Source organism: Panthera leo, chromosome C1 (assembly GCF_018350215.1).
Source record: "Panthera leo isolate Ple1 chromosome C1, P.leo_Ple1_pat1.1, whole genome shotgun sequence".
Classification (NCBI taxonomy): Eukaryota; Metazoa; Chordata; class Mammalia; order Carnivora; family Felidae; genus Panthera; species Panthera leo.
The window spans coordinates 16,843,246-16,866,393 of NC_056686.1; the positions used below are offsets into that span (position 1 = coordinate 16,843,246).

The 23,148-nt window shown below is 50.7% G+C and overlaps 1 protein-coding gene across 1 annotated transcript in view; it reads left to right on the forward strand.

Moving 5' to 3' along the window:
* EPHB2 (EPH receptor B2) overlaps positions 1-21,900 on the forward strand; it is a 126,133-nt gene extending 104,233 nt beyond the window's left edge. Inside the window, exons 6-15 of the mRNA XM_042951641.1 lie at positions 4,734-4,896; positions 6,787-6,895; positions 7,649-7,713; positions 14,957-15,079; positions 15,625-15,872; positions 16,850-17,065; positions 17,953-18,102; positions 19,068-19,261; positions 20,848-21,003; positions 21,512-21,900. Of these exons, the coding sequence (XP_042807575.1) occupies positions 4,734-4,896; positions 6,787-6,895; positions 7,649-7,713; positions 14,957-15,079; positions 15,625-15,872; positions 16,850-17,065; positions 17,953-18,102; positions 19,068-19,261; positions 20,848-21,003; positions 21,512-21,620 (1,533 nt within the window). The 3' untranslated portion in view covers positions 21,621-21,900. The remainder of the gene's footprint in view (positions 1-4,733; positions 4,897-6,786; positions 6,896-7,648; positions 7,714-14,956; positions 15,080-15,624; positions 15,873-16,849; positions 17,066-17,952; positions 18,103-19,067; positions 19,262-20,847; positions 21,004-21,511) is intronic.
* The last annotated feature ends 1,248 nt before the right edge of the window (positions 21,901-23,148 follow it).

Genomic DNA, 23,148 nt, shown 5'->3' on the forward strand with positions numbered 1-23,148 from the left:
CAGGGCCGGCTGTTTCCGTCGGTTCCAGCGTCCTGGGGGAGGTGGCCTCCTTTGGCAGCTGCACCAAAGCACACAGGTTCGTGCTCCCTTTGGCTCCCCCAGAGCTCCGGGAGAAGATTCATTTGTGAGGCCACCTATGGCGGACAGGTCCCTATAGGCCTCATCGATTGGTGTTTGTTCAACAGAAATTTCTAGCTGGCAGAGCAAAGGGGAAGAGAAGGTGGGGGAGGCGGGGATGAACAGTGAAAGTCCAGGCTGCATAGGTCTCTGCCCAGTGTACGTGGAGTGGTACCTACATGGAGAGATCTATTCACTCACTCATTTATTCTTGCATTCATTCATCCATTTAATGACCATTGAGGAAGGCTTCTCTGTCATGGCATCGATAACTATGATGGCCAATGTTTGTGAAGTCCTTATGTGTACCGGAAACGATACTAAAAGCTTTGCCCGTTTTCTTTTTCCTGTTGAATATCCATACCCACTCTGTGTGGCCTATAGTATTTTATCCCATTTTAAAGATGAGAAGACCGAGTCTCATAGGGCTTAAGAAATGCTCCCAGTGCCTCATTGGCCCATAGTCTTGGGGTAAGGATTTTTGAGCTGAGGACCGGTAGATTTCATACTAGATGTCTTCTCCTAACCTGTCAGTGCTTAGTCCTTATTCAGGTAAAGGTGTTCCAGCCACGAGGGAGGAGGTAGGGGGCTCTAGAGCAGCTCCTTTGTGCCAGACACTGCCTGATCACATTTCATCTTTACAACAGCCCTGGGAGGTTGGCATTTAGTGTTCCTTTCCTGAAGTAGAAAACAGGGGCTCAGGGGAGGGAAGAGTCTTTCCCAAGGTCACAATGCAAGCTAGTGGAAGAATCTGCCTTTGAAATGACTTCCCAATCCCCCGCTCTGTCCTGTTCCCGCTTTAGAGAAGGGATCTGCTAGTTTCTTTCCTCAATCTGAGGCACCTGTGCCACTGGCAGCTACCTCGCATCGCCATCCTACAATCTGGAACTTAAAACTTCCATCCTCTCTGAGTGGACACCCACCCACTCAGGCTGCAGAATCCGAGCAGATTCCGTGTTGGCTGGTGGCACCTAGTGGGCAATCTTGGTACTGCAAGCTGGGTTCGTAGGTGTTGAATGGTCTCTCCTGTTTTTCATTTGTCGCTGGCAGTAGTTAGTGAGCACCTACTGTGTGCTGAGCCTGGGGGTCCCGGAGATGGATGGGACAAGGTGTCTGCCCTCAGGAAACCCACAGTCCTTAGAGAAGACACGTGCATATCGGAACAACAGGTGGGAGAGGAGAAAACGGACCTGCAAATCTTTTCTGGGACATCTGGGAAGTCTCTGCAGCAAATGTGGTGCTTGCACTGAGTCTTGATGAATAGGGAACTGCCAGGCAGATGGAGAATGGATATTTCAGATAGAAGAAACAGCACTTGCAAAGTATCAGAGTGTCCAGGGAAGGTAGGGTTGCCAAATAAAATATAGGACACCAATTACATTTAAATTGTTTTAAATAATTTTTTAGTATAAGTATGTTTTAAATATTGCATGGGGGAAACTTTTACAAAAAAAACACCCTATTCATTGTTTATCTGAAATTCAGATTTAACTGAGCATCTTGTATTTTTACTTGCTAAATCTGGCAGTCCTACCAAGAAAGGGAAGGGAAGCATTTGGGGGAGGGGGTGGCAGGCAAGACTGGCAAAGGGCAAGTCATGAAGGGTCTGGAAAGCCAAGCCAAGGAGTACAGCCTTTACCCTGGGGCCAGGTCTCTTTGTGCAGGCCTCTGTGCTCAGTACAGGGAAACAAAACACAGCCACTTCCTTCAAGAGTTTACAGTCAAGGCTGTGAGATCAGCCTGGGCCCAGGATAAGGGGGTGGAACAGAAACCCCTCCTGGGGCGTCCACAGCAAGTGCTCCAGGGCTCGGAGGAGGGGAGGCACATCTGGCTGAGAGGTCAAACAGGCTTCCTGGAGGAGGGGGCAGAGGAGCGGACTCAGGAAAAGAGGCTTCCTAGGTGCTGCTGCCCCCTGGGAAGGGTGAGGGGGTTGGGAGGAGGCACTTGCACATCAGCCCTTGTCCAGCCCCACATCCCATTTCTCACCTCCTTGCCTTTGCACCTGGTGCTCCTGGCCAAGAATGCCCTCCCCCTTTTTGACGTGGGTGACTTCTGTTTGTTCTTTAAAATTCCATTACGTAAGCCCCACTCTGCAGATAGCTTTCCTGGACTTCACCTGATGTCCCCCACCCAGGTGAGGTCCCATGCTCATTGTGCTTACACTACCAATATCCACATTTTATACATATGGATTCATTTTATTCTCTAAACAATCCTCTGAGGTAGCTGCCATTATTATTATCCCCATTTTACAGATGAAGAAAAGGAGGCAAGAGAGGTTAACAAACTTGCCCAAGGTCACAAAGATAATAAGTAATAGAGTCAGGACTTGAACCCAGGAAGTCTGGCTCCAGTTTGTGATTTTTTTTTAACATTTGTTTTAAGTTTATTTATTCTGAGAGAAGGAAAGAGAGCATGAGCCAGGGAGGGGCAGCGAGAGAGGGAGAGAGAGAACCCCAAGCAGGCTCCACACTGTCAGCACAGAGCCCAATGCGGGGCTCAATCTCACCACCCATGAGATCATGACCTGAGCTGAAAGCGAGAGTTGGATGTTCAACCGAATGAGCCCCCCAGGCGCCCCCCAGTTTGTGATCTTAACTTCCATGCTATGATTCCTGTAATAACATTGCGCCCACTGAATTTAATTGTTTTGAGAGAGTTTTTGCAAGGGCTCTGTGCATTGCACGTGTGTATGATTGGCACGTACAATCAGGTGGGCATTTTTCTGCACAAAGGCTCCTACCTTCCATCAACTTCTCAGAGGGGTTCATGGTCCTCAAGGTTGAAGTCTCCACACTGTTTTCCTGAACTGAGCTCTGTGAACCCAGTGCCTGTGCCTTAGTCCCTTGGAGTCCCCAGGGCCAAGTGCAAAGAGGGCGTTTGGGGAAAGTTTGAAGGGTAGCTGACAGATGCCCGAATGAGCATCATCTAGGTTGGCAGACAGCTGCATCCAACTCAACCACATCCCCATTCCCACAGCAGCTAATCTGTGTCTTGTCCTGTGCTCCTTGGGTCACCCTGGGCAGTGTTCAGGTCAGAACTGGCATTCTGCGGGGTGCCTGGGGGGCTCAGTCGGTTAAGTGTCCGACTTCGGCTCAGGTCATGATCTCACAGTTCGTGGCTTCCAGCCCTGCGTCTGGCTCTGTGCTGACAGCTCAGAGCCTGGAGCCTGCTTCTGATTCTGTGTCTCCCTGTCTCTCTGCCCCTCCCTCCCTCACACTCTGTCTGTCTCTCTCTCTCTCAAAGAATAAATAAACATTAAAAAAGGGGGGCACCTGGGTGGCTCAGTTGGTTAAGTGGCCGACTTGAACTCAGGTCATGATCTCACTGTTTGTGGGTTCGAGCCTCGCGTTGGGCTCTGTGCTGACAGCTTGGAGCCTGCTTTGGATTCTGTGTCTCCCTCTCTCTCTGTTCCTTCCCTGCTTGCAGTCTGTCTCTCTCTCAAAAATAAATAAAGATTTTTTTTATAAATAAATAAACAAACAAACTTAAAAAAAAAAAGAATTGGTATTCTGCATCTCTCAAAGGAAAGAACATTAGGTCCTGGGTACTCAAAGCCTTGGACATTAGAGGTAGCTCCGTGTACTCCATTGTTTTCTTTTTTTTTTTTTTTTTTAAGCTTATTTATTTATTTTGAGGAGGGATGTAGGGGCAGAGAAAGAGAGGGAGAGAGAGAATCCTAAGTAGGTTCCACACTATCAATGCAGAGCCTGACACAGGGCTCAAGCTTACAAACTGTGAGATCATGACCTAAGCCAAAATCAAGACTCAGATGCTTAACTGACTGAGCCACACAGGCACCCCTACGAACCTGCTTTTGAGTCCCAAAGCAGCCACCAACTAATATGTGACTTTGAGCATCATTTTCCCTGTCTGGGCCTTAAATCTTGCCTCACTCGAGTGTGCTGTGGCGGAACAGGGGTCCTTGCACTTAACCTATCAAGGCATGGGGCAGGGAAGTAGCTGCAGAAGTGGGTAAGGGAGGCCCTCTTCCTGCTGTCTCCCAAGAACTCACAACCTAGACCTCAGAGTCTGCACATAGTGACCCCTCAGCATCTGTGTATCAGTCAGCTATCACTGAGGATAATGCTACAAAATACACAATCCCCTAAATACGATGGCTTCCAAGTGGCTATTTTTCTTGGTCATTGGTTGGAGTCTGCAAGTCAACTGAGGTGGCCCTGTTTCAGCATAGGAATAAGGTCAAGATCTTCCCTACATGTTTCTCATTCTGGAACCAGCCGCTACCCAGGTTAAGTCCCATCATGGCAGAAGGCAGGAGCACAAGAAGCCAAGCCAACTCAACAAGCACATATAAAACCTCTGCTTGCATCATGTCCTCTAGAATGTTCCATGGGCCAAAACAAGACCATGGACAAATTTGGCATCCGCAAGGAAGAGAAATACACTCTGCCTTCTTTTGTGGGAGGTGTTGGGAAGTCACATGCAAAAAGCGTGGGTGTGCAATTTAGTCACAGGGAGAGAATGAAGAATTGGAAACCACAGATGTTTATCCAGTGACCAACCCCCCCACCACAAGTGGCAGGAGTGGGCACTGGGCTCTGGGCCCACCGTGGGCAACAACCTTGCTAATGGTCTTCTCTGTTCCTCGGCAGGAGCTCAGTGAGTACAACGCCACAGCCATAAAAAGCCCCACCAACACGGTCACTGTGCAGGGCCTCAAAGCCGGCGCCATCTATGTCTTCCAGGTGCGGGCACGCACTGTGGCAGGCTACGGGCGCTACAGTGGCAAGATGTACTTCCAGACCATGACAGAAGGTAAGCAGCATCCAGAGGGCAAGAGGCGGGCACTGACTCCACAAACAGAATACATTTAAAGGCAACTGCTCCTTCAAAGTGCCTTCGCACAAATTAGAAAAGGCACCCCCTCTTCTAGATGTCAACCTTCCCTGCCGGTTGGGAGCCAATCATACAGAGGTGCTAGTTTCTGTGATTTGGAAAGCATATGGGCTCCTCCATTGCTATCGTGTCAGCCACTCCCTTTCACAGGACTCTCAGGAGCTCAGCCCTAACTTGCAGACACACTCTGAGCAAGTCACTTCCCTCTTCTGGTCCAAATTTTTCTCATCCACAAAATGAAAGCATCATATTCGGTCTTTGAGAGCACACCTATTTCATCCGTACACTCCTCCCATGACTTGCAGTTGGATTGAGAAGAATTCTAAAGTTCAGCAGCAAGAAGTGCTAGGATGGATTAGTGATGTCTGCCCTGGACAAGAAAATGGGAGGTTGCAGCCCATGTGCTGTGTGTCTCCCATTGCGGGACCACATGGTCTCTAAGTACCCTTCCTATTCTAATAGTCTTTGAGGAACAGCAGAGTTAAGAGTATGGGCTCTGATGCCAGCCAGACAGAGAAATTACAGTGCTGATTCAGCCCTAACTGTGTGGCCCTGAGCAACTCACCTTACCTCTCTGAGTCTCCGTTTTCTCATCTATAAATGGGGATGATAACAGCTATCTCATTGTCAACATCATCATCATTATCAAATTAGTGTGAAGATGGGGGATAAATATCTGGAACCTGGCACAGGGTTGGCCGTAGCTCTCACACGTAGTTAGCGCTCGCCAAATCATAGTTAATGTCATAGTTGTCACTGCTGTGAGTCTGTTGTCACTGCTGTGAGTCTGTTGTCACTGCTGTGAGTTCACCAACCAATGAAGCCCCAAGGCAGCTTTCCTTATAACCAGACTCCAGCATCCCTTCTTAGCATCAGCTTCAATCACTGGCCATGGGCCTTGGCCTTTGCCTAGCTGAATGTCTCAGAGGCTTAGACCCATGAATTCTTGTTTTATCACAAAAATTCTCCCTAATGGCTTTACCATCTCTTCCAGGACGCTAATGGTACCTCCTCTATAAAGCCCCACTTCCTCGTGGCCAGCATTTTCACCTTTGTAGACCTCTTGCGTGTTGGATGAGTGTCATTGACCTGGAGCCTTGGGGGACTGTCCCGAGATGCTTTCCTTACTAACTCAACAAATATGTGCTGGTGCTAAGGACCCAGGACTTATCTGGTCCCTGACTTTAATGAGCTCCTGTCTGGTCATGGAAGTAAATGAGAAGTAATAATAATAAAATTAAAAACAATGATGGTGTTGATGGCATTGAAAATGTACTGAGTGGTTTCCAAAAGCCAGACCAATGCTGAGGGCATTTTATGCATTATCTCATATAAGCCCGTGGCCTTGGGTCAAAGAGACCTCGGTTCAAATGCTGGCTTTGGCCACTTTGTGTAAAGTAGGATTTCCCACTTTACAGATGAGGAAACTAAGCCACAGAGAGGTAAGTCACTTTACCAGAAGTCACAGATAGTAAGTGGTACTGCCACTTAAGCCAGGGAGTCTGGCCTCAGAGTCCGTGCTTATAACTGCCTCTCTGTAGTTATAAGTCAGCTTCTTATCATTGTTGATTTTCATATCAACATTGAGGTATAATGCCCATTTTATAGATGAGAAACTGAGGGTTGGAGCAGTCCACGGACTTGTCCAAGGTTACCTCTGAGCGAGTACCGGCCAGTTCTCCATCTGGGCATGTGACAGGTGCTCTATCAGGAGCAGGAAGAGAGTCTGGGGATCCTAGGAGACCCAGCCAGGTGGGGAACATTAGGATTCCCAGAGCCAGGCTGACAACAACGTGCTTTCTCCCCCAGCCGAGTACCAGACAAGCATCCAGGAGAAGCTGCCACTCATCATCGGCTCCTCGGCGGCCGGCCTGGTCTTCCTCATTGCTGTGGTCGTCATTGCCATTGTGTGTAACAGGTGGGTGGGTGTCTCCAGCCCCTTTCAGGGCTGGCTGAGCATCTATTCAACCATTCCTGAATAGCGTCTGTGAGCCAAGGAGATATTCCCATCATCCCCAGGGCCAGGGAGAGGCTCGCACAGGCCTGGATACCCTCCCTCCTACCTAAATGGCTGCCATTGGCTACATCCCTCTGGGCTCAGAACATGACTACATGTTGAGGCCCCTACATGACTAGGGCCACAAGTGGGGTGTCAGAGGGGAGGTTGAGGAGCTCAGATAAGGCCCACTGGCTTTGGTGGCAGGAAAGACAGAAAGGATGTAGATGGGAGGAGGTGGGGGAAGGGGAAGGGACATCCCAGGTGGCCGGCACAACATGTGCCCAGGCAGGAGGTGGGACTTGTTCCTGCCTTCTGCAGGGCACCATGCAAACACCCTCTCTTCCTCCTTAGGTCCCCACTTTAGAATAGACTGGGCTGTAAGGTCAGATGGACAGAAGCCCCTGGGATGTCTGGGGCCACGGGCGATAACTTTGAAAGGGGCTTGGCTGGAGAGGGGATGGGGAAATGATGAGCCTGGATTTGAGGTGGGAGAGGTGGGAAGGGATGAGGGCGGCCAGGAGGGGTGAGGCTGCTAGGCCAGGGGCAGGCAGGGAGCCCCCTGGCAGGGGTGTGGTTTTGAGGGCCTGCCCTCCCTCTTCCTATCACCTACTGTGGCTCCCAGCTCCCCGGGGGCTTCCAGGTGGCTCCAGCCCTTTGCTCTTGTTCCAGAAGACGGGGGTTTGAGCGTGCTGACTCGGAGTACACGGACAAGCTGCAGCACTATACCAGTGGCCACAGTACGTACACCCCAGCTGGGCCGGCGCCCTTGGGCCCCTCACTCTTAGCTCCCAGCAGCCTCCCAGCCTCCTTCCACTGCCTCCCACCATGCCGCAGCCAGACTGAACGTTAGGCTGTTCCCCGAATGGGCCAAGCTCACTCTTCCCTCTTAGCCTCTGCACATGCTGCCCCCTCTGCCTGGGGCATCCCCCGCCTTCTCTTAACCTGTGTAACTCTCCCCTCTTCCTCAGCCGCGGCACATACAAACCGCTCTGAGCGGCCTCCCCGGACCCCACCCCCCCATCCCGCCCTGGCTTCAGGGCCCCATCAGTGTTTGCACAGCGCTCCCTTACCTGGCCGCACCGTGATGGCCGTTTCCTTGTCTCCCCAACAGTATAGCGGGAACATCTGGAGACCGGAAAGCGTGTCTGACACTCACTGCTGCCCCCCAACACCAGCACGCTGCCCAGCACATAGAAGACACTAGATACATATTTGCACAATAAACACATGAGTTAAATGAGATGATGAGGACCCCAGGCTCTGGCCCAAGAGGTGACTCTTCTGGTAGCCACTTCAGGCACTGTGTTAGGTGCTGGGGATACACAAGTAAGCAAACCACATATCCCTACCCTTGTGGAACTTATACTCTGGTGAAGGAACAGGGAACAACAACAACAAAAAACACAGGTAATAAATGAGAAAAGCGCATGGTGTCCTAGAGACGAAAAAGCACTAGAACAAAAGGCAAAGTAGAACAGGGCGATGGATCCAGAGTTGCAGGGTCAAGGCTGCCTTTTCAAACAGGGCAGTCAGAGCTGGCCTCAAGAGGGTTTCGGGTGAGCAAAGACACGAACAAGCTAGGGGCGTGAGCTGCGTAGATATACCTGAGGGAAGGGCCTCCCAGGCAGAAGGAACAGTCAGTGCAAAGGCCCTGAGGCTGGAATGTGCCTGGCAGGTTTCAGGAACAGCCAGGAGGTTAGTGTGACTGGAGCAGAGTGAGGAGGCAGGAGGGGCAGGTACGAGGGGTTGCAACATGCAGATTGTTGTCCGCCGTTGCAGGGCCTTGGTTTTTATTCCGAGTGAAATAGGGAACCTCTAGGAGGGTCTGAACCAAAGACTGACATGCTCTGAGTTACAGTTTTGACAGGACCTCTCTAGCTGCTGTGTGGAGAATGGACTGAGGGGGCTGGAGGGTGCCAAGCAGGACAGAAGCAGGGAGACCTGAGAGGTGGCTGTTGGAATAATCCAGGGAAGATATGTGGTGCCTAGACCAGAGTGGAAGCAGTGGCGGTTGGATTCTGACATTTTCCAAAAAGCGGATGCACTAGATTTCCTGCAGGATTGGATGTGTGGAGCGTGCAAGAAAGAGCCGAGTCGAGCAGTTCTAGATATTAAGCCTCTGGGTAACAGTCAATTTAAAGGAAAAGTTCCTGAGCTTAAAAAATCATTTTAGACATAAATGTAAAAAATAATTAAACCATTAAAATTTCCAGAAGACAATTTCGGTAACTATGTAATGGATATGTGGATAGAAAAGGACTTTCAGGGCACCTGGGTGGCTCAGTCAGTTGAGCATCCGACTCCTGATTTCGGCTCAGGTCATGATCCCAGGGTCATGGGATCGAGCCCCGCATCCAGGGCTCCGCACTGAGTGTGGAGCCTGCTTAACATTCTCTCTCTTTCTCTGCCCCACTCCCCTGCTTGCACACTCTCTCTCTAAAATAAATAACATGAAAAAAATTATAAAAAGAAAAGGACTTTCTAAGCATGAAAGCAATGGAAAGCTCTCAAAAAAAAAAAAAAAGGCAAATTTAGCTACACCAAAATAAAAAATTCACCTGTACATTAAAAATAAAAGCCATAAATTACATCACCCCCTCCTCTTCCCCAAGTAATAAAATCATGGTTGTAGATATAGCTAAATGCATACAGTATGCCCAGGAATTGTTTTCATGCGGTACATATATTTGTCCATTTAATCCTTATAACTGCCAACTTTGAGCATGAGGGAATCGAGGCCCAGAGAGGTCACAAAGCAGCTCAGGGCCAGGACGGAGGTCCACACTCCTCACCACACCGTGCTGTCCACACCTGACTAAATGTGGACTAAGGTGGACGAAGCTGGACTAAGGTGGCTCACATGCTTCGTCACCTGGAGCCATGTGGAAGCCTCACTATTTAGAGTGTGAGTGGGTAACAAGGAAACAGGTGACAGCAGGGATTTATTTTTAAAATAGAGCCCAGGATTTGTTCATGGATCAACATGTTCTAAAGCTCAGACTCCTGCTCCCTGAATCTAAAAAGGACTTTGTTTTCTTCAAAGCCCTGCCAGCCTTGGGGTCCCACACCCCCCGGCAACCGTGTGTCGCCGGGACAGAGGAGGAAGCTGAGGCCCGGAGATGTGTGTGACTGGCTTGAAGTCACCCTCACCGGCTCATGTGTTCCCTCGTCCAGCAGGTGCTGAGTGAGGACCAGGGTCCATGGTACCTGGATGTGGACCAGAGGGACCAACCTGGTTTCTCTGCCCTGCTCTACCCCTGGCCAGCTGTGTGACCTTGGGAAAGTCATCGAACCTCTCTGAACCTTGGCATCTTTATATGGGAAGTAGCAAGAATGATGCTTCTTTCACAGAATTGTGAGGATTAAATGAATTAATGGATATTAAAGTGCTTCCTAATAATATTTAATAATAGCCAACTCTTCTTTATAGCAGGTAACAATTATTCAGTGCTTTCTATTTGCCAACAACCATACTTAGCCCCTTAAAAAGATTCTTGTTTAACCCTTGCAGTCCCCTTATGAGGTAGGTGCTATTTGTGATCTCCGTTTTATATGTGAAAAAGAAGTGAGGCACAGAGAGGTTAAGTAACTTGCCTAAGGGCACACAGCTGTATCAATACAGTGGTTGATCCTCCGTTCAAACTCATAACGCAGCCTTTTTGTGACTATTATTACTGGCAGATCCAGAACTCATACCTGGTCTCTGAATGTCTGGTTCTTCCTCCTTCCACTTGAATTTCCCATTTGGGTCCAGGACAGCAGGTCCTGACAGTCATAAGTCATCCAAACAGCAGACCAGTATTTTCTGAAGACTCTGACTGCAGAGATCCTTATCCAACTTCAGTTCAGCAAATACCTGTCCTGGGAGCCAGGCCTTGAATAATCACCTTCCAGTCCAGGAGACAGGATGGGGAAGCACCCGGAAGAAAATAGTAGGCGGGCAGTTACAAGTGTAAACTCACAGCCAGACGACCTGGATTCAGCCCCCAACGGGCTGTCGCCTTGGGCAGGCCATCTAAACTTTCTTATGCCTCAATGTCCGCATCCAAACAATGGGGATAATATTAGGTTGGACCCAATGGAGTTGCCATGTTTGTAGGTCGTAAACAGCCAAATACTAACAATTTCATACGGCTCAGCCTAATAATAGCATTTACCTGGCAGAGATGTCAGGAGGATTAATCGGATAGGCGCCTGTAAAGTACCTAGAACGGGGCCTAGTGCCTGGTGAATCCACACTGAACTGTGAGTAGATTGTGTTATTAATGGTGAGATGAAACCAAAGGGTCACAGAAGCAGAGACAGTTTTACTCAGAGCCATACAATCAATAAGCGTTTATTAAGCATCTACTGAATGCTCCTTCACTTGTGTACTGTAGAGAAAACATTCTAGAGCGAGGGCTCGTAATGGGGGGTTCACAAACCCCAAGAGCTTCAAAAGGGCCGGTGAGCATTCCAAAACTGTATGCTGGGTATGGGAGTGTGACACACATGTGAATAATTTTCCAAGGAGCAGATCCGTAGCTTTTGGCAAATTCTCAAAGGTATTCATGACCGCAAACAGGTGGAAAGAGAAAAAGGACATTTCAATAGGTAATGTTATTATTCTTTCAGTAAGCATTTCTCGAGTCTGCTCTATGGGTCAGGCTCTGGCATTTAGCGTGAGCTAGACAGACATGACCCCTGTCCCCCTGAGGGAGAGAGGGTAAAGCGAGCGTTCACAGGCAGCCGAGTGTTCCAGAAAGGGGTGGCAGGATGCATATCTGCCAGACCCCATAGAAGAGGAGAGCCATACAGATGTCACGGCCGTGGGAGTGGGTGCAGAGACAGGGCTTCGGGAACCTGAAGAGGAAGCATGGATCTCCACTAGAAGGATCCAGGCAGCCTTCACGGAGGAGGTGGCATTTGATCTAGACACACAGAGGAAGACAAGTGCATTCCTGGTGGAGGGAACCACATGAACAAAAGCACAGAGTTCAGAAATGATCAGGTGTGTGGGACCTCTGGGTAAATACTTCCTTTTTGCTGTAGAGGATCAGGGAGCTGAAGTTGGAGCCCAACCCAGAGAGTTTGGAAGGCCGGATGAAGGCACTTGCCTTTGTTCTGCAAGCGATAGAGAGCCGCCCTCCTGACCAACACTCCTGGCCAAGGCTTGGGGATGGCATGTGATCGGCTGACAGGGCCCAAGTCAGCTTTGAGCTCCTGCTCTGCTTCTCCTTAGCTCCCTGAGCTGACCCATTCCTGTCCTCCCTCCACAGCTGGCCTGGCGGAAAGGGCTTCCCCCAGTTCTGTCGGAGGGAGGTTGAAAGTCAGTCACCAAGAACCACAGGCCAGGCTCAGCGTTTGAGCAAGAAAGGGAGCATCTCCCAGGAGCTGATGTCCCCAGTCTGAGGAGGGCTGACTTAGAGAAGGGGTCATGGCTGAACAGTCCAGGAGGAGGAGAAGGCATGGACCAGATCTGGTTGGATTGCATCTGGGAGGCCACGGGCATGATGATTAAGAGTAGTGGCCCTTGGCTCAAATCTGACAGGCCTGGATTCAAGTCCTGGCTGTACCATTTTCTAGCTGTGTGGCCTTCGGTAGATTACTTAGGCTCTCGGAGCTGCAGTTCCCTCATGCATGAAATGAAAATAATGATCCTTTCCTCCAAGAGTTGTTGGGTGCAGAAGATGAGATAATCCATATAAAGAGCCTGCCCAGTGCCTGACACAAAGGGTTCGGGTAATGGCAGCTGCTGTCATTCTTTTGTCTCTGTCACATGGATTCTGCTCAGCTCTATAGACACTGAGTGTATATTCCATGTAGAACTTTACGCATTATTCTAGGGGAGAGAAAAACGAGGAAAGACCATGCACCCACCCACCCCCTCCACCCAGGCTCCCACAGTTATAGGTGGTGGTTCTTAATTTCTTTTGGGGTCTCAGGCTCTTCTGAGTCAGCTGAAAATTTTAGATCCTATGGCCAGAAAAACACAAATATGCATACACGTGTGTATATAAAGTTATAAAACAGAAAAATCTAAACTCAGGGATGGATTTGGGAAGAACTTCAACTTTCACAATATTTATTTCCATAGTTTTTAGACTATAAATAAAGAGTATGAGTCACTTTTCTAATTCAAAATGGTAATAATAGGGGTGCCTGGATAGCCCAGTTGGTTAAGCGTCCCACTCTTGACTTTGGCTCAGGTTATGATCTCACAGTTGTGGGACTGAGCCCCACGTTGAGCCCCACTCTGGGCATGGAGCCATGGAGCCAGTAAGATTCTCCTCTCTTTCTTTCTCTCTGTCTCTGCCCCTCTCCCCCACTTGTGCTCTCTCTCTAAAATAAATACATACATACATACATACATACATACATACATGCATTCCATTTGGGAGGTTACCAGACTCCCCTGTCCCACCAAACTCATCCTGGGTCTGTCAAGTGGTTCACAGACCCAAATTAAGAAACCTTCACCTAAAGCACTAGACAGGGACCCCTGGTTGGCTCAATTGGTAAAACATGTAATTCTTGATCTCGGGGTTGTGAGTTTGAGCCCCATGTTGAGTGTGGAGATTGCTTAAAAATAAAATCTTAATAAATAAATAAATAAATAAATAAATAAATAAATAAGTTAATTAGTTGACTAAAGGGCTAGACAAACACCTACATAAACAATCCAAAAAACAACTAATGTATTAGAACAGTAGTTGGCAAACTTTTCTGTAATGGACCAGAGAGTAAAAATACCATAGGGTCTCTATTGTTAACTACTCAACTTGGTCGCTGTAGCTGAAAGCAGCGCCAGGCAAAGGAATGCACGCAGCTATGTTCCAATAAAACTTTATTTACAAAACGGTCAGTGGGCCAGTTTGCCAACCTGTGTGTTAGAGGTTCCAATTTTAGATTCCTGGAATATCTGCAACAGAAACAGAGTGATCAACTAACGTGTCCAAGGTCACACAGCTGAGCAGCATTGATGCCCCCATTCACCAACCAGCCAAGCCTTACTATGGTCCAGGGACTCCAGCTCCCTCCTCCTAGAGTTGCTGCCTCCAAAGTCGCTGCCCCTGGGGCAATGGAGAATGTGGGCAGGGAGCTGGGGAAGCCAGAGGGAGGCCTGGGCAGCAGAAGACGAGTTATCTGGGAGGGAGAATATGGGATTGATCACCTTTCCCTTCCTTCCAAGTGTTTTGTTGGCTCAGTGCTAGGATCAGAATTAGGTCTTTGATATCCAAGTTACATCCTTAATTTCTGCATCAAATAAAAAAGTACATCCAAATCAAGAATCAAATTAATATGCCCCATGTCCAGCCACATGCTGATCACCAGGAAATTTGAGATCCGGCGTGGTTTAGGACTAACTAGTGGGGGACCTGGGAAGTGGGCCGAGTGATGGGTCCTCCGACCCTAGTGAGTAGGCAGCCCCTCCAGGCTCTGGGGCGTGCCTGGGAGAGCTGAGGCAGCCAGGAAGTTCCCTGAAGGGAGAGGATGCTTAAATTAAGCCTTAAAAGACAGCAAAGGCTCCTTAGCGGCTGCCCAAGAACATGGACTCCTGCCTCCTCTCTCTATATCTTCCAAATCTCTCTCTTCCTTCTTGACTTCCTCTTCCTTTTCTTTGCACCCCCTGATTCTCTAACACAAGAGTGACAAACCTATCTATCCTTTTATGCCCACACCCATAGTAGACATTGCTAAACAACACTGACAGTCTTTTAGCTTCTTCAGGAAGACATTACTAATCAATTAGAGTTGGAACAAGAACTAGAACCTATTTGCTCTCTCTGCCGAGCTCTCTGTTCTCCTCACCCTTCTACTCAGCTCAGTGCCCATCTGCTCACCGAGACTCAGAGAGGTCAAGTAACCTGCAAAGGGTTGCCCAGTTCCTATGGGGCCATATGGGAGTGTATTTCCCTCTACAGAGGGACTAACTGTAGCCTTTCCATTTGTCCACATCTTGATTCTGTGCATGTGACCAAGCCTGGTCTTGTCCCCCAGTGACCCCAGGCATGAAGATCTACATCGACCCTTTCACCTATGAGGACCCCAATGAGGCAGTGCGGGAGTTTGCCAAGGAAATTGACATCTCCTGTGTCAAAATTGAGCAGGTGATTGGAGCAGGTAGGTGGTGGGTGCTCTCCCAGGTACCATGGCCTCAGCCATGAGGGGGGAGTACTCTAGGGGCAGAGGGGAGCATGTGGGGTAGGAGCCTCAGAGGACCCTCCAAGGCCTGAAGGTTCAGAATAGCCAAGGTGGAAAAGCCCTCAAGGGTCATCCAGGAAAACTACCTCATCGATAGATGAGGAAACTGAGGCACAGGGCTGGGAAGGAGCTTGCATATCATGTCAGAGATTGAGCTAGGTCTAGAACCCAATTCTCTGGACTCGGTCTAGTGCTGTGTCCTTCCTGTCCCTCTCTCCATCCCCCCCAGGTTCCCCTACAGCCTTACCCCATACCCAGCCAAATACCATGGGGCAGCTGTGGAGAGTTTACTGAGACCTTAGGGGCGCCCACATTCTACAAAGGGGTTCTTTGTCAAGAGGATGAGCTGACCACTGGGGAGAAAAAGTTCATTCAGGACCCAGGAACAGAGGTTACAGGGAGTGGGAAGGTGACATTTCCAGCTGGCAAGTGACATCCTGCCTTTCTTGGTGTGTGTGTCCCAGGGGAGTTTGGTGAGGTATGCAGTGGCCACCTAAAACTGCCAGGCAAGAGAGAGATCTTTGTGGCCATCAAGACGCTCAAGTCAGGCTATACTGAGAAGCAGCGCCGGGACTTCCTGAGCGAGGCCTCCATCATGGGCCAGTTCGACCACCCCAATGTCATCCACCTGGAGGGTGTTGTCACCAAGAGCACGCCTGTGATGATCATCACTGAGTTCATGGAGAATGGCTCCCTGGACTCCTTCCTCCGGGTAGGGAAAGCCAAGAGTTCCAGGGGCCCATGGGTGGGGAGGAAAAGGAGTGGTGGATATAACTTCATGTTGTCAGAGCCTGACGGGGTCTTGGGGAAAATCTGTGTCAGGAGGGGCTCGTATGCTGCCTCTTTCCATCCTCTTACCAGTGGCAGGCATTGCTAATCACCCCAGAACTCTGTCCCCCTGAACCAGGTAGCGGTCTCAGAATCCTTTCAATCTAGGAAACCACAGCCAGTCCGTCAAAGTTAGCACGCAGCCTGAAATCCGTTATCATCTATGCTTTTAGCCAACCTTCTCATTATGCATGAGAGAAAAGTGAGGTTCAAAGATGGGTACGGTTTGCCCAGGATTACCTAGGGGGTCAGGGTGAGAGCCAGGACTGGAACCAGGTCTCTTGAACCCTAGTCCAGGATTTTCACCAGATTTTGGATTTCTCCAAAGCCATATGGGCTAGTGGGAGGAGTCCAGAGCACAAGGCCAAGAGAAGAGAGTTTTCAGACCCCCCAGGAGATCACAGATAACCAGCTAGACAAAAAGCATGGAAACATGCTGCTAGACTAGTTGCCATTTAACAAATGTTTTTAAGCACCTCCTATGTGCCATGCACATACCTCTGTGCGCCTTCTGATTTAACTCAGACAGCCCTGGGAGATGGATATAACTTATCCCCATTTAATACACAGATGAGGAAACAGACTCAAGAGGTTAGGTCACTTGTCCAAGGTTGCACGCCCAGCAAAGGACAGAGCCAGAGTCAAACCAGGTGCGTCTACTCCAAAGCCCATGTTCTTTCCCCCACCGTGAAATTGGCCTCTCGTGGGCCTCTCTAAGACCCCCAAGCATCTGAATTCTTCCCACAGGGAGCATGAGGCCAGGGTAGCAGGGTCCTGCTCTGGTTTCCTGTTGTGCCGATGATCCAGAGCTCTGATTGATGCCCTCCCATTCACTATGTGTTTTCTCCACTTCTCCCAAAGCAAAATGATGGGCAGTTCACAGTCATCCAGCTGGTGGGCATGCTCCGGGGCATCGCGGCTGGCATGAAGTACCTGGCAGACATGAACTACGTCCACCGCGACCTGGCCGCCCGCAACATCCTCGTCAACAGCAACCTAGTCTGCAAGGTGTCTGACTTTGGGCTCTCACGCTTTCTGGAGGATGATACCTCAGACCCCACCTACACCAGTGCGCTGGTAAGATGGAGGCAGAGAACAGCGGGGTCATGGTGCCAGGAAAGAGGACATAGGTGTCCATCTCTCCCTACAATACCTTTTCACCGACACCTGCTCATGCCAAGCACTGTGCCGGACCCAAGAGACATAGAGGCATAAATCACAGTTTCTGCCCTCTTGGAGCTCACAGGCTGGCAGGGGACACAGATGTGCAGAGAAACATAGGGTAACAGAGCTCTAAGTCAGGACACCAGTCTTGGGAGGCCCAGGAAGGCTTGCTAAGAGGGGGTGAGATGCGAGCTGAAAGCTGAAGGGCCAGTAAAAGTTTGTCAGATGCCATGTTCTCAAGCCAAGCTGTGACTGGAACACAGACCCTAAGAGGGGAGGTGGTGGGCAGTGAGACTGGAGAGGCAGGCAGGGCTGATTTTGGAGACCTGGAATGCCTAAACTCAGGACTGTCCCCTGCTGAAGGGTTTTAAACAGAAAGGAGCAAGACGAAGCCCCTGCCCGAAGAACTCAGAATCTATAGCATAAGAAGAGGCAAGCACACAGGCAAAATGATTTCAGTACTGCTCTGTATGAGAAGTGCCTCCCTGACAGAGATCGAGGACCCAATTGGAGGATTAAAAAGAGTGAGCAACTCCTTGGCACTTGGGACTTAGGGAGAGACTTTCAGAGATACTTAAAGGATAAGAAGGGGTTTTCAGACAGCAGAGTGAGGAAAGGCATTTCATGCAGAGGGAACAGCACGTGCAAATTCTCAAGGCCTAAAGTAGCATGGTGAGTTTGAGGAAGAATGAGGGGCTTCGTGTGACTGGTACGCCCAGGGCATAGGGTGAGGAATCTTGAGAGCAGAGACCAGATGGATCAGCCTCTCACCCATTAACTTTCCTCATTGTGTTCCCCAGGGTGGGAAGATCCCCATCCGCTGGACGGCCCCAGAAGCCATCCAGTACCGGAAGTTCACCTCAGCCAGTGACGTGTGGAGCTATGGTATCGTCATGTGGGAGGTGATGTCCTACGGGGAACGGCCCTACTGGGACATGACCAACCAGGATGTGAGTATCCAAGGGGGCTGGGCAGAGCCTCTGTGGCCAGCCAGATGGGAGGGGAAGATCCAGAATTTCTGGCCTTTTCCTGATCTCCCAGGGAATGGGAGCAAGGTCTCTGAGATACCGGGCCAAGGCAGCTCCCAGCCCAATGGTGGCTGATTCAGATGTCTGCACAGGACCCTGGAATCTCCAGAGGTCAAGAGCAGGAAAGGCCTGCACATCCACAATTCAGCAAATCTTCAAGATGCCTTCACTTTGTGGTCAGCCCTGAGTGAGACTGTCTCAGGTGTTTTCCACATAACTGGGGGACAGGACGCTTATTCCAGGAACAAGATGTTGTCATCAGGAACTTTATGATCAGCTGTTAAATGGGAGAAGGCAGGTGTCAAGTCCTGTAGGTGTTGAGGCAAGGGCAGCATGAACAAAATCAGGAAGTCTTCACAGGACAGGTGGGATGCTCACAGCAGTGGGACTTGGAGACATGAGGACTTCAAATGGGAACGATAACCCGTGCAAAGGCCCCGAGATGGGAACTAAGGGATCATACTGGGGATCGGTAGAGAGGAAAGATGATCAGAAAGGTTGATAAGGCTCAATAATGGGGTGTTTGGAAAATCAAGCCAGCAAATCCTGATTTGCAGCAACACAAAACGGGAAGGACTTGAAGAAGCTTCTTGAGCATGGAGGGTGACTCACGGTCCAGCTAGGGAAAGTGATTCTGGGCCTAGTGGCAGGACAGATTGGAGAGAGGCGGTAGGCACCCAGGTTGCACGTCAGACTGAGGCCATAGATGGTGGGAACTCAGGTGAGGCCCGTCCTTGGGGCTGTATCCAGGAGGTGAAAGCAGTTGCCACGGCAACCAAATAGGTCTTTCCTGCAATACAGAGTGGGGGGTGGAAAGACAGGACAGGTTAGAGGCAGATGCTCTTACCCCACCCACCCCACCAACTCTGCCCCTGTGTTGTTCCCAGGTAATCAATGCCATAGAGCAGGACTATCGGCTGCCGCCACCCATGGACTGCCCAAGCGCCCTACATCAGCTCATGCTAGACTGCTGGCAGAAGGACCGAAACCACCGGCCTAAGTTTGGCCAGATCGTCAACACGCTGGACAAGATGATCCGAAACCCCAACAGCCTCAAAGCCATGGCACCCCTCTCCTCCGGGTACGGCTCTGGTCTGGCCCCACTCCCTCCTCCCAGTATATCTCCACCCCATCCCCAGCCAGCCCTTCCTGTCTCCAAATCTCCACTCCCTCAAGCTCCACCTGCCTCGGGCAGATGATCTACACTGCAGCTTGGGGTCAGGGAAGGCCAGCACTAATGTTCACTGGGCATTTGCCCTGCCTTGGGGGTGTGGAGGAGCCCAGGACACAGAAAAGGAGAAGGAAGTGGTAAAGGTGGTAAAGGAAGCACTTTTTTTTTTAATATTTATTTATTTTTGAGAGAGAGAGAGAGAGAGAGCACAAGCATGGGAGGGGCAGAGAGAGAGACAGAGACACAGAATCCAAAGCAGGCTCCAGGTTCTGAGCTGTCAGCACAGAGCCCAACACGGGACCCCAACTCTTGAACCCCAAGAATGTGACCTGAGCTGAAGTCGGCCGCTTCACCCACTGAGCCACCCAGGCGCCCCAGGAAGCACTTTTTAAAGCATGGTCAGAGAGGACAGCATTGAAGAAAAATTACCAGAATCTTGGTTGGTAGACATATTCACTGGTCACCAGGTTTCCTTCCTAGCTACCCTCACGCTCAAACCTAGACCCTCTCACTTACATTTGCAGCCTCCCCAACCCAGCCACACACGCGCACACACACACACACACATGCCATGGCCCACACTCAGGTCACCATCCCTGAATCAGAGAGACTGTCAGCTCCAGTGATCCGGGGCTTGTCTTCTCCTGGGGGTCCAGGGCATGCTCCATCAGACCTGAGGTCACCACTGCCTTGCTTGTGTGGCGGTCCCAGACCCCTGTCTCTCCTGGCCTTGTACACTCTTTCTCTCCAGGACACTATCGCACAGGGTTTCTGAGGGGTGTCCAGCCAGGTATCTTCAGGATCCAGGGCTGGCTGTATCCAGAGACTCTTTGGGCCCAAGTCCTTCACCTGCCAAGTTTTTGTGGCCAAAAATTTGTGTTTGCGTCTGCCTGTCGATCCCCACCGTGGCCCTGCGTCAGCTACTCCTGACTCTCCGGATAAAATCACTCTGAGCTTTTAGCCCCGTGAGAGTCATTTCACTCTCGCGAGTGCCACCAGCCTTGTCTGGACGTTGGAGGTGCAGCCCATAGCTTCCTACAGCACACCCAGCGTGGAGAAGGATGGAGGAAATACAGAATAGTAGCACACTTAGTCCCGCCACACTTAGTCCTGCACACTTAGACTCCTTCCTCCTGCAAATAGGAGGCTTGGAGAAGCGTCTCCCTCCTCACTATGGTGGTCCAGCCTTCCAGGGGTCCCCACAGAGGCTTCCCTGGGTTTTCCAGGTGGCCTCAGCGTGGAGTCCTGCACACACACTCACTCTCACATAGCCACACATATACGTGTACTCATTTACATAGGTGCAAATTCACATCCACATCACATTCACATCACACAGAAATACTCGCGTACGTATACGTTCGTTCACCTTTGTTCACGCAGATGGATACACAGATGCAGGTACACAGCCCACGGGTGTGCCCACGCCCATGCTTACCCCCGCCCCCCCTCCCAGCTCATGCCCTGACCATCTCTGTTGCCCACCCCACCCCCAGAATCAACCTGCCGCTGCTGGACCGCACGATCCCCGACTACACCAGCTTTAACACCGTGGATGAGTGGCTGGAAGCCATCAAGATGGGGCAGTACAAGGAGAGCTTCGCCAATGCCGGCTTCACCTCCTTCGACGTCGTGTCGCAGATGATGATGGAGTAAGTGCCCGGCTGCCTCCGCCCACCATCATCAATACCCCTCCCCACCCATCCCACTAAGTGGGGGGCTCTGGAGGGTGAGGGACAGACAGTGTCCAGTAGGGATGTGTAGGACAAGATGGCCAGCTTGGGGTCATATTCAGAACACCACCCAGGTCTGCCTGTGACCATGGGCCAATCAGAACCTCCCTCAGCCCCAGTTTTCTTCTGTAAACGGGAGATTGGTAGGACGATCAAAGGGATATAAAGTGAGCGGGCGCTTCCTAAGTGCAAGTTCCCTCCTCCCTCCCCGTAGCAGGGGAGACCAGTGCCCCCTGAGTGTCCTCACTCCCAGTCACGCTCTCCTTCCACCCCCAGCCCATCACTCCTGCTCCAGACATCCACCCACTCACCCCCCTCCCTTGCTCTCTTCAGCAGGACATCCCTGGAGAAGCCCAGACAGCTCTCTACCTGGCCCAAAGTCCCCTCCATCCCCACATTTCCTAACGCACATGCTTCTCTCCTAAAGGGACATTCTCCGGGTTGGGGTCACCTTGGCTGGCCACCAGAAAAAAATCCTGAACAGTATCCAGGTGATGCGGGCACAGATGAACCAGATCCAGTCTGTGGAGGTTTGACATTCATCCGCCTCGGCTCACCTCTTCCTCCAGCCCCACCCCCCCCACTCCGCCCCACACGCCAGCCCCCTGGTTCTCCGTCCACGTCCACCGCAGGGTCAGCCACCTGCCAGGAGGCCACGGGCAGCAGGAAGAACCGAGCAGCGCTCCAGCCACGAGACGTCACCAAGAATATGTGCAACTCAGATGATGGAAAAAAGGGAACGGGAACAAAAGAAAATAGATCCAGGGAGGGGGCGGGAAATACAAGGAATATTTTTTAAAGAGGATTCTCATAAGGAAAGTGATCATTGTTCTTAGGGAAAAAAAAAAAAAAGAAAAGAAAAGAAAAAAAAAAAAGGGCTTGGGAGATCCACGCGATTTGTCCCAATTGGAGACCAAAAGCAGTTTCTCTCCAACTCCCTCTGGGAAGGCGACCTGGCCAGAGCCAAGAAACACTTTCAGGAAAACCAATGTGAAGGGGGAGACAGGGGCCACCCTTCTCTCCTGTCCCTGGGCTGTTCTTCCAGGCCTCACTCAACAGCCACACGGCAGGCAGACGGGGCAGGCGGGCGGACAGGCAGCCACCGCGGGAACCACTCGGGGAAACTCCACTCCTGCCGCCACTGGGCAAACAGAAGAATTTTTCTGTCTTTGGAGAATATTTTAGAAACTCCAGTGAAAAAGACTTGTTTCTCCTGTCGGCTCATGGGACCGAAAGGGGGCTGTTGTCTTCCTCGGTCGGGGAGACCACGGGGACATCGGCAAGGTCAACCTTCCTGAGGATGCATAGCCCTGCCTGCAGGCCCGATGCTGCAGTGACGACTGCCACTGAGAAGGATTGCTCCTGCATTTGGGTTTGTTTACAGCAATTCGTGGACTTGGGGGTATTTTGGTCAGGGGTGGATTTGGTTTGGGGGGTTTGTTTGTTGGGTTGGTTTTTTTTTTTATGACAATGAAGTGACACTTTGACATTTCCTACCTTTTGAGGACTTGATCCTTCTCCAAGAAGAAGGTGCTTTCTGCTTACTGACTTAGGCAATACACCAAGGGCGAGATTTTATATGCACATTTCTGGATTTTTTATATGGTTTTCATTGACACTCTTCCCTCCTCCCCCTGCAGAGAGCTCCCCCCTGCTGCCAGGCCTCACCAAAGCCAACTGCCACGGGGCCATCTGGGCCGTTCAGAGACCAAGTGAGATTTGGGAGGATGAGGGGCCAAGGTGGAGGGGCACCCCACCCAGGGCTGTTTTTGAAAGCACCAGATTGAGAAAGAAGTGAGCCCTAGGGCTGCAGAATCACACGACTTTGCCCACTTCTCCACCCGCCCTCTGCCCCAGTCTGTCCAGTACTTTCTAGACAAATAGGCCCCTTCGAGGTTCCTGAGTGCCCTCGGATGGCCAGAACCCAGTTTCGCCTCTGGGAGCCTAAACGGGGCCCCAGATCATTCACTGTGATATCCCAGCCCTCCAGAGTGTCACCCTCAGAGATGTGTGCAGGCGCTCCTTCCCTCCACTGGGGGGAAAGTGTATGGTTTCTCTCCCACC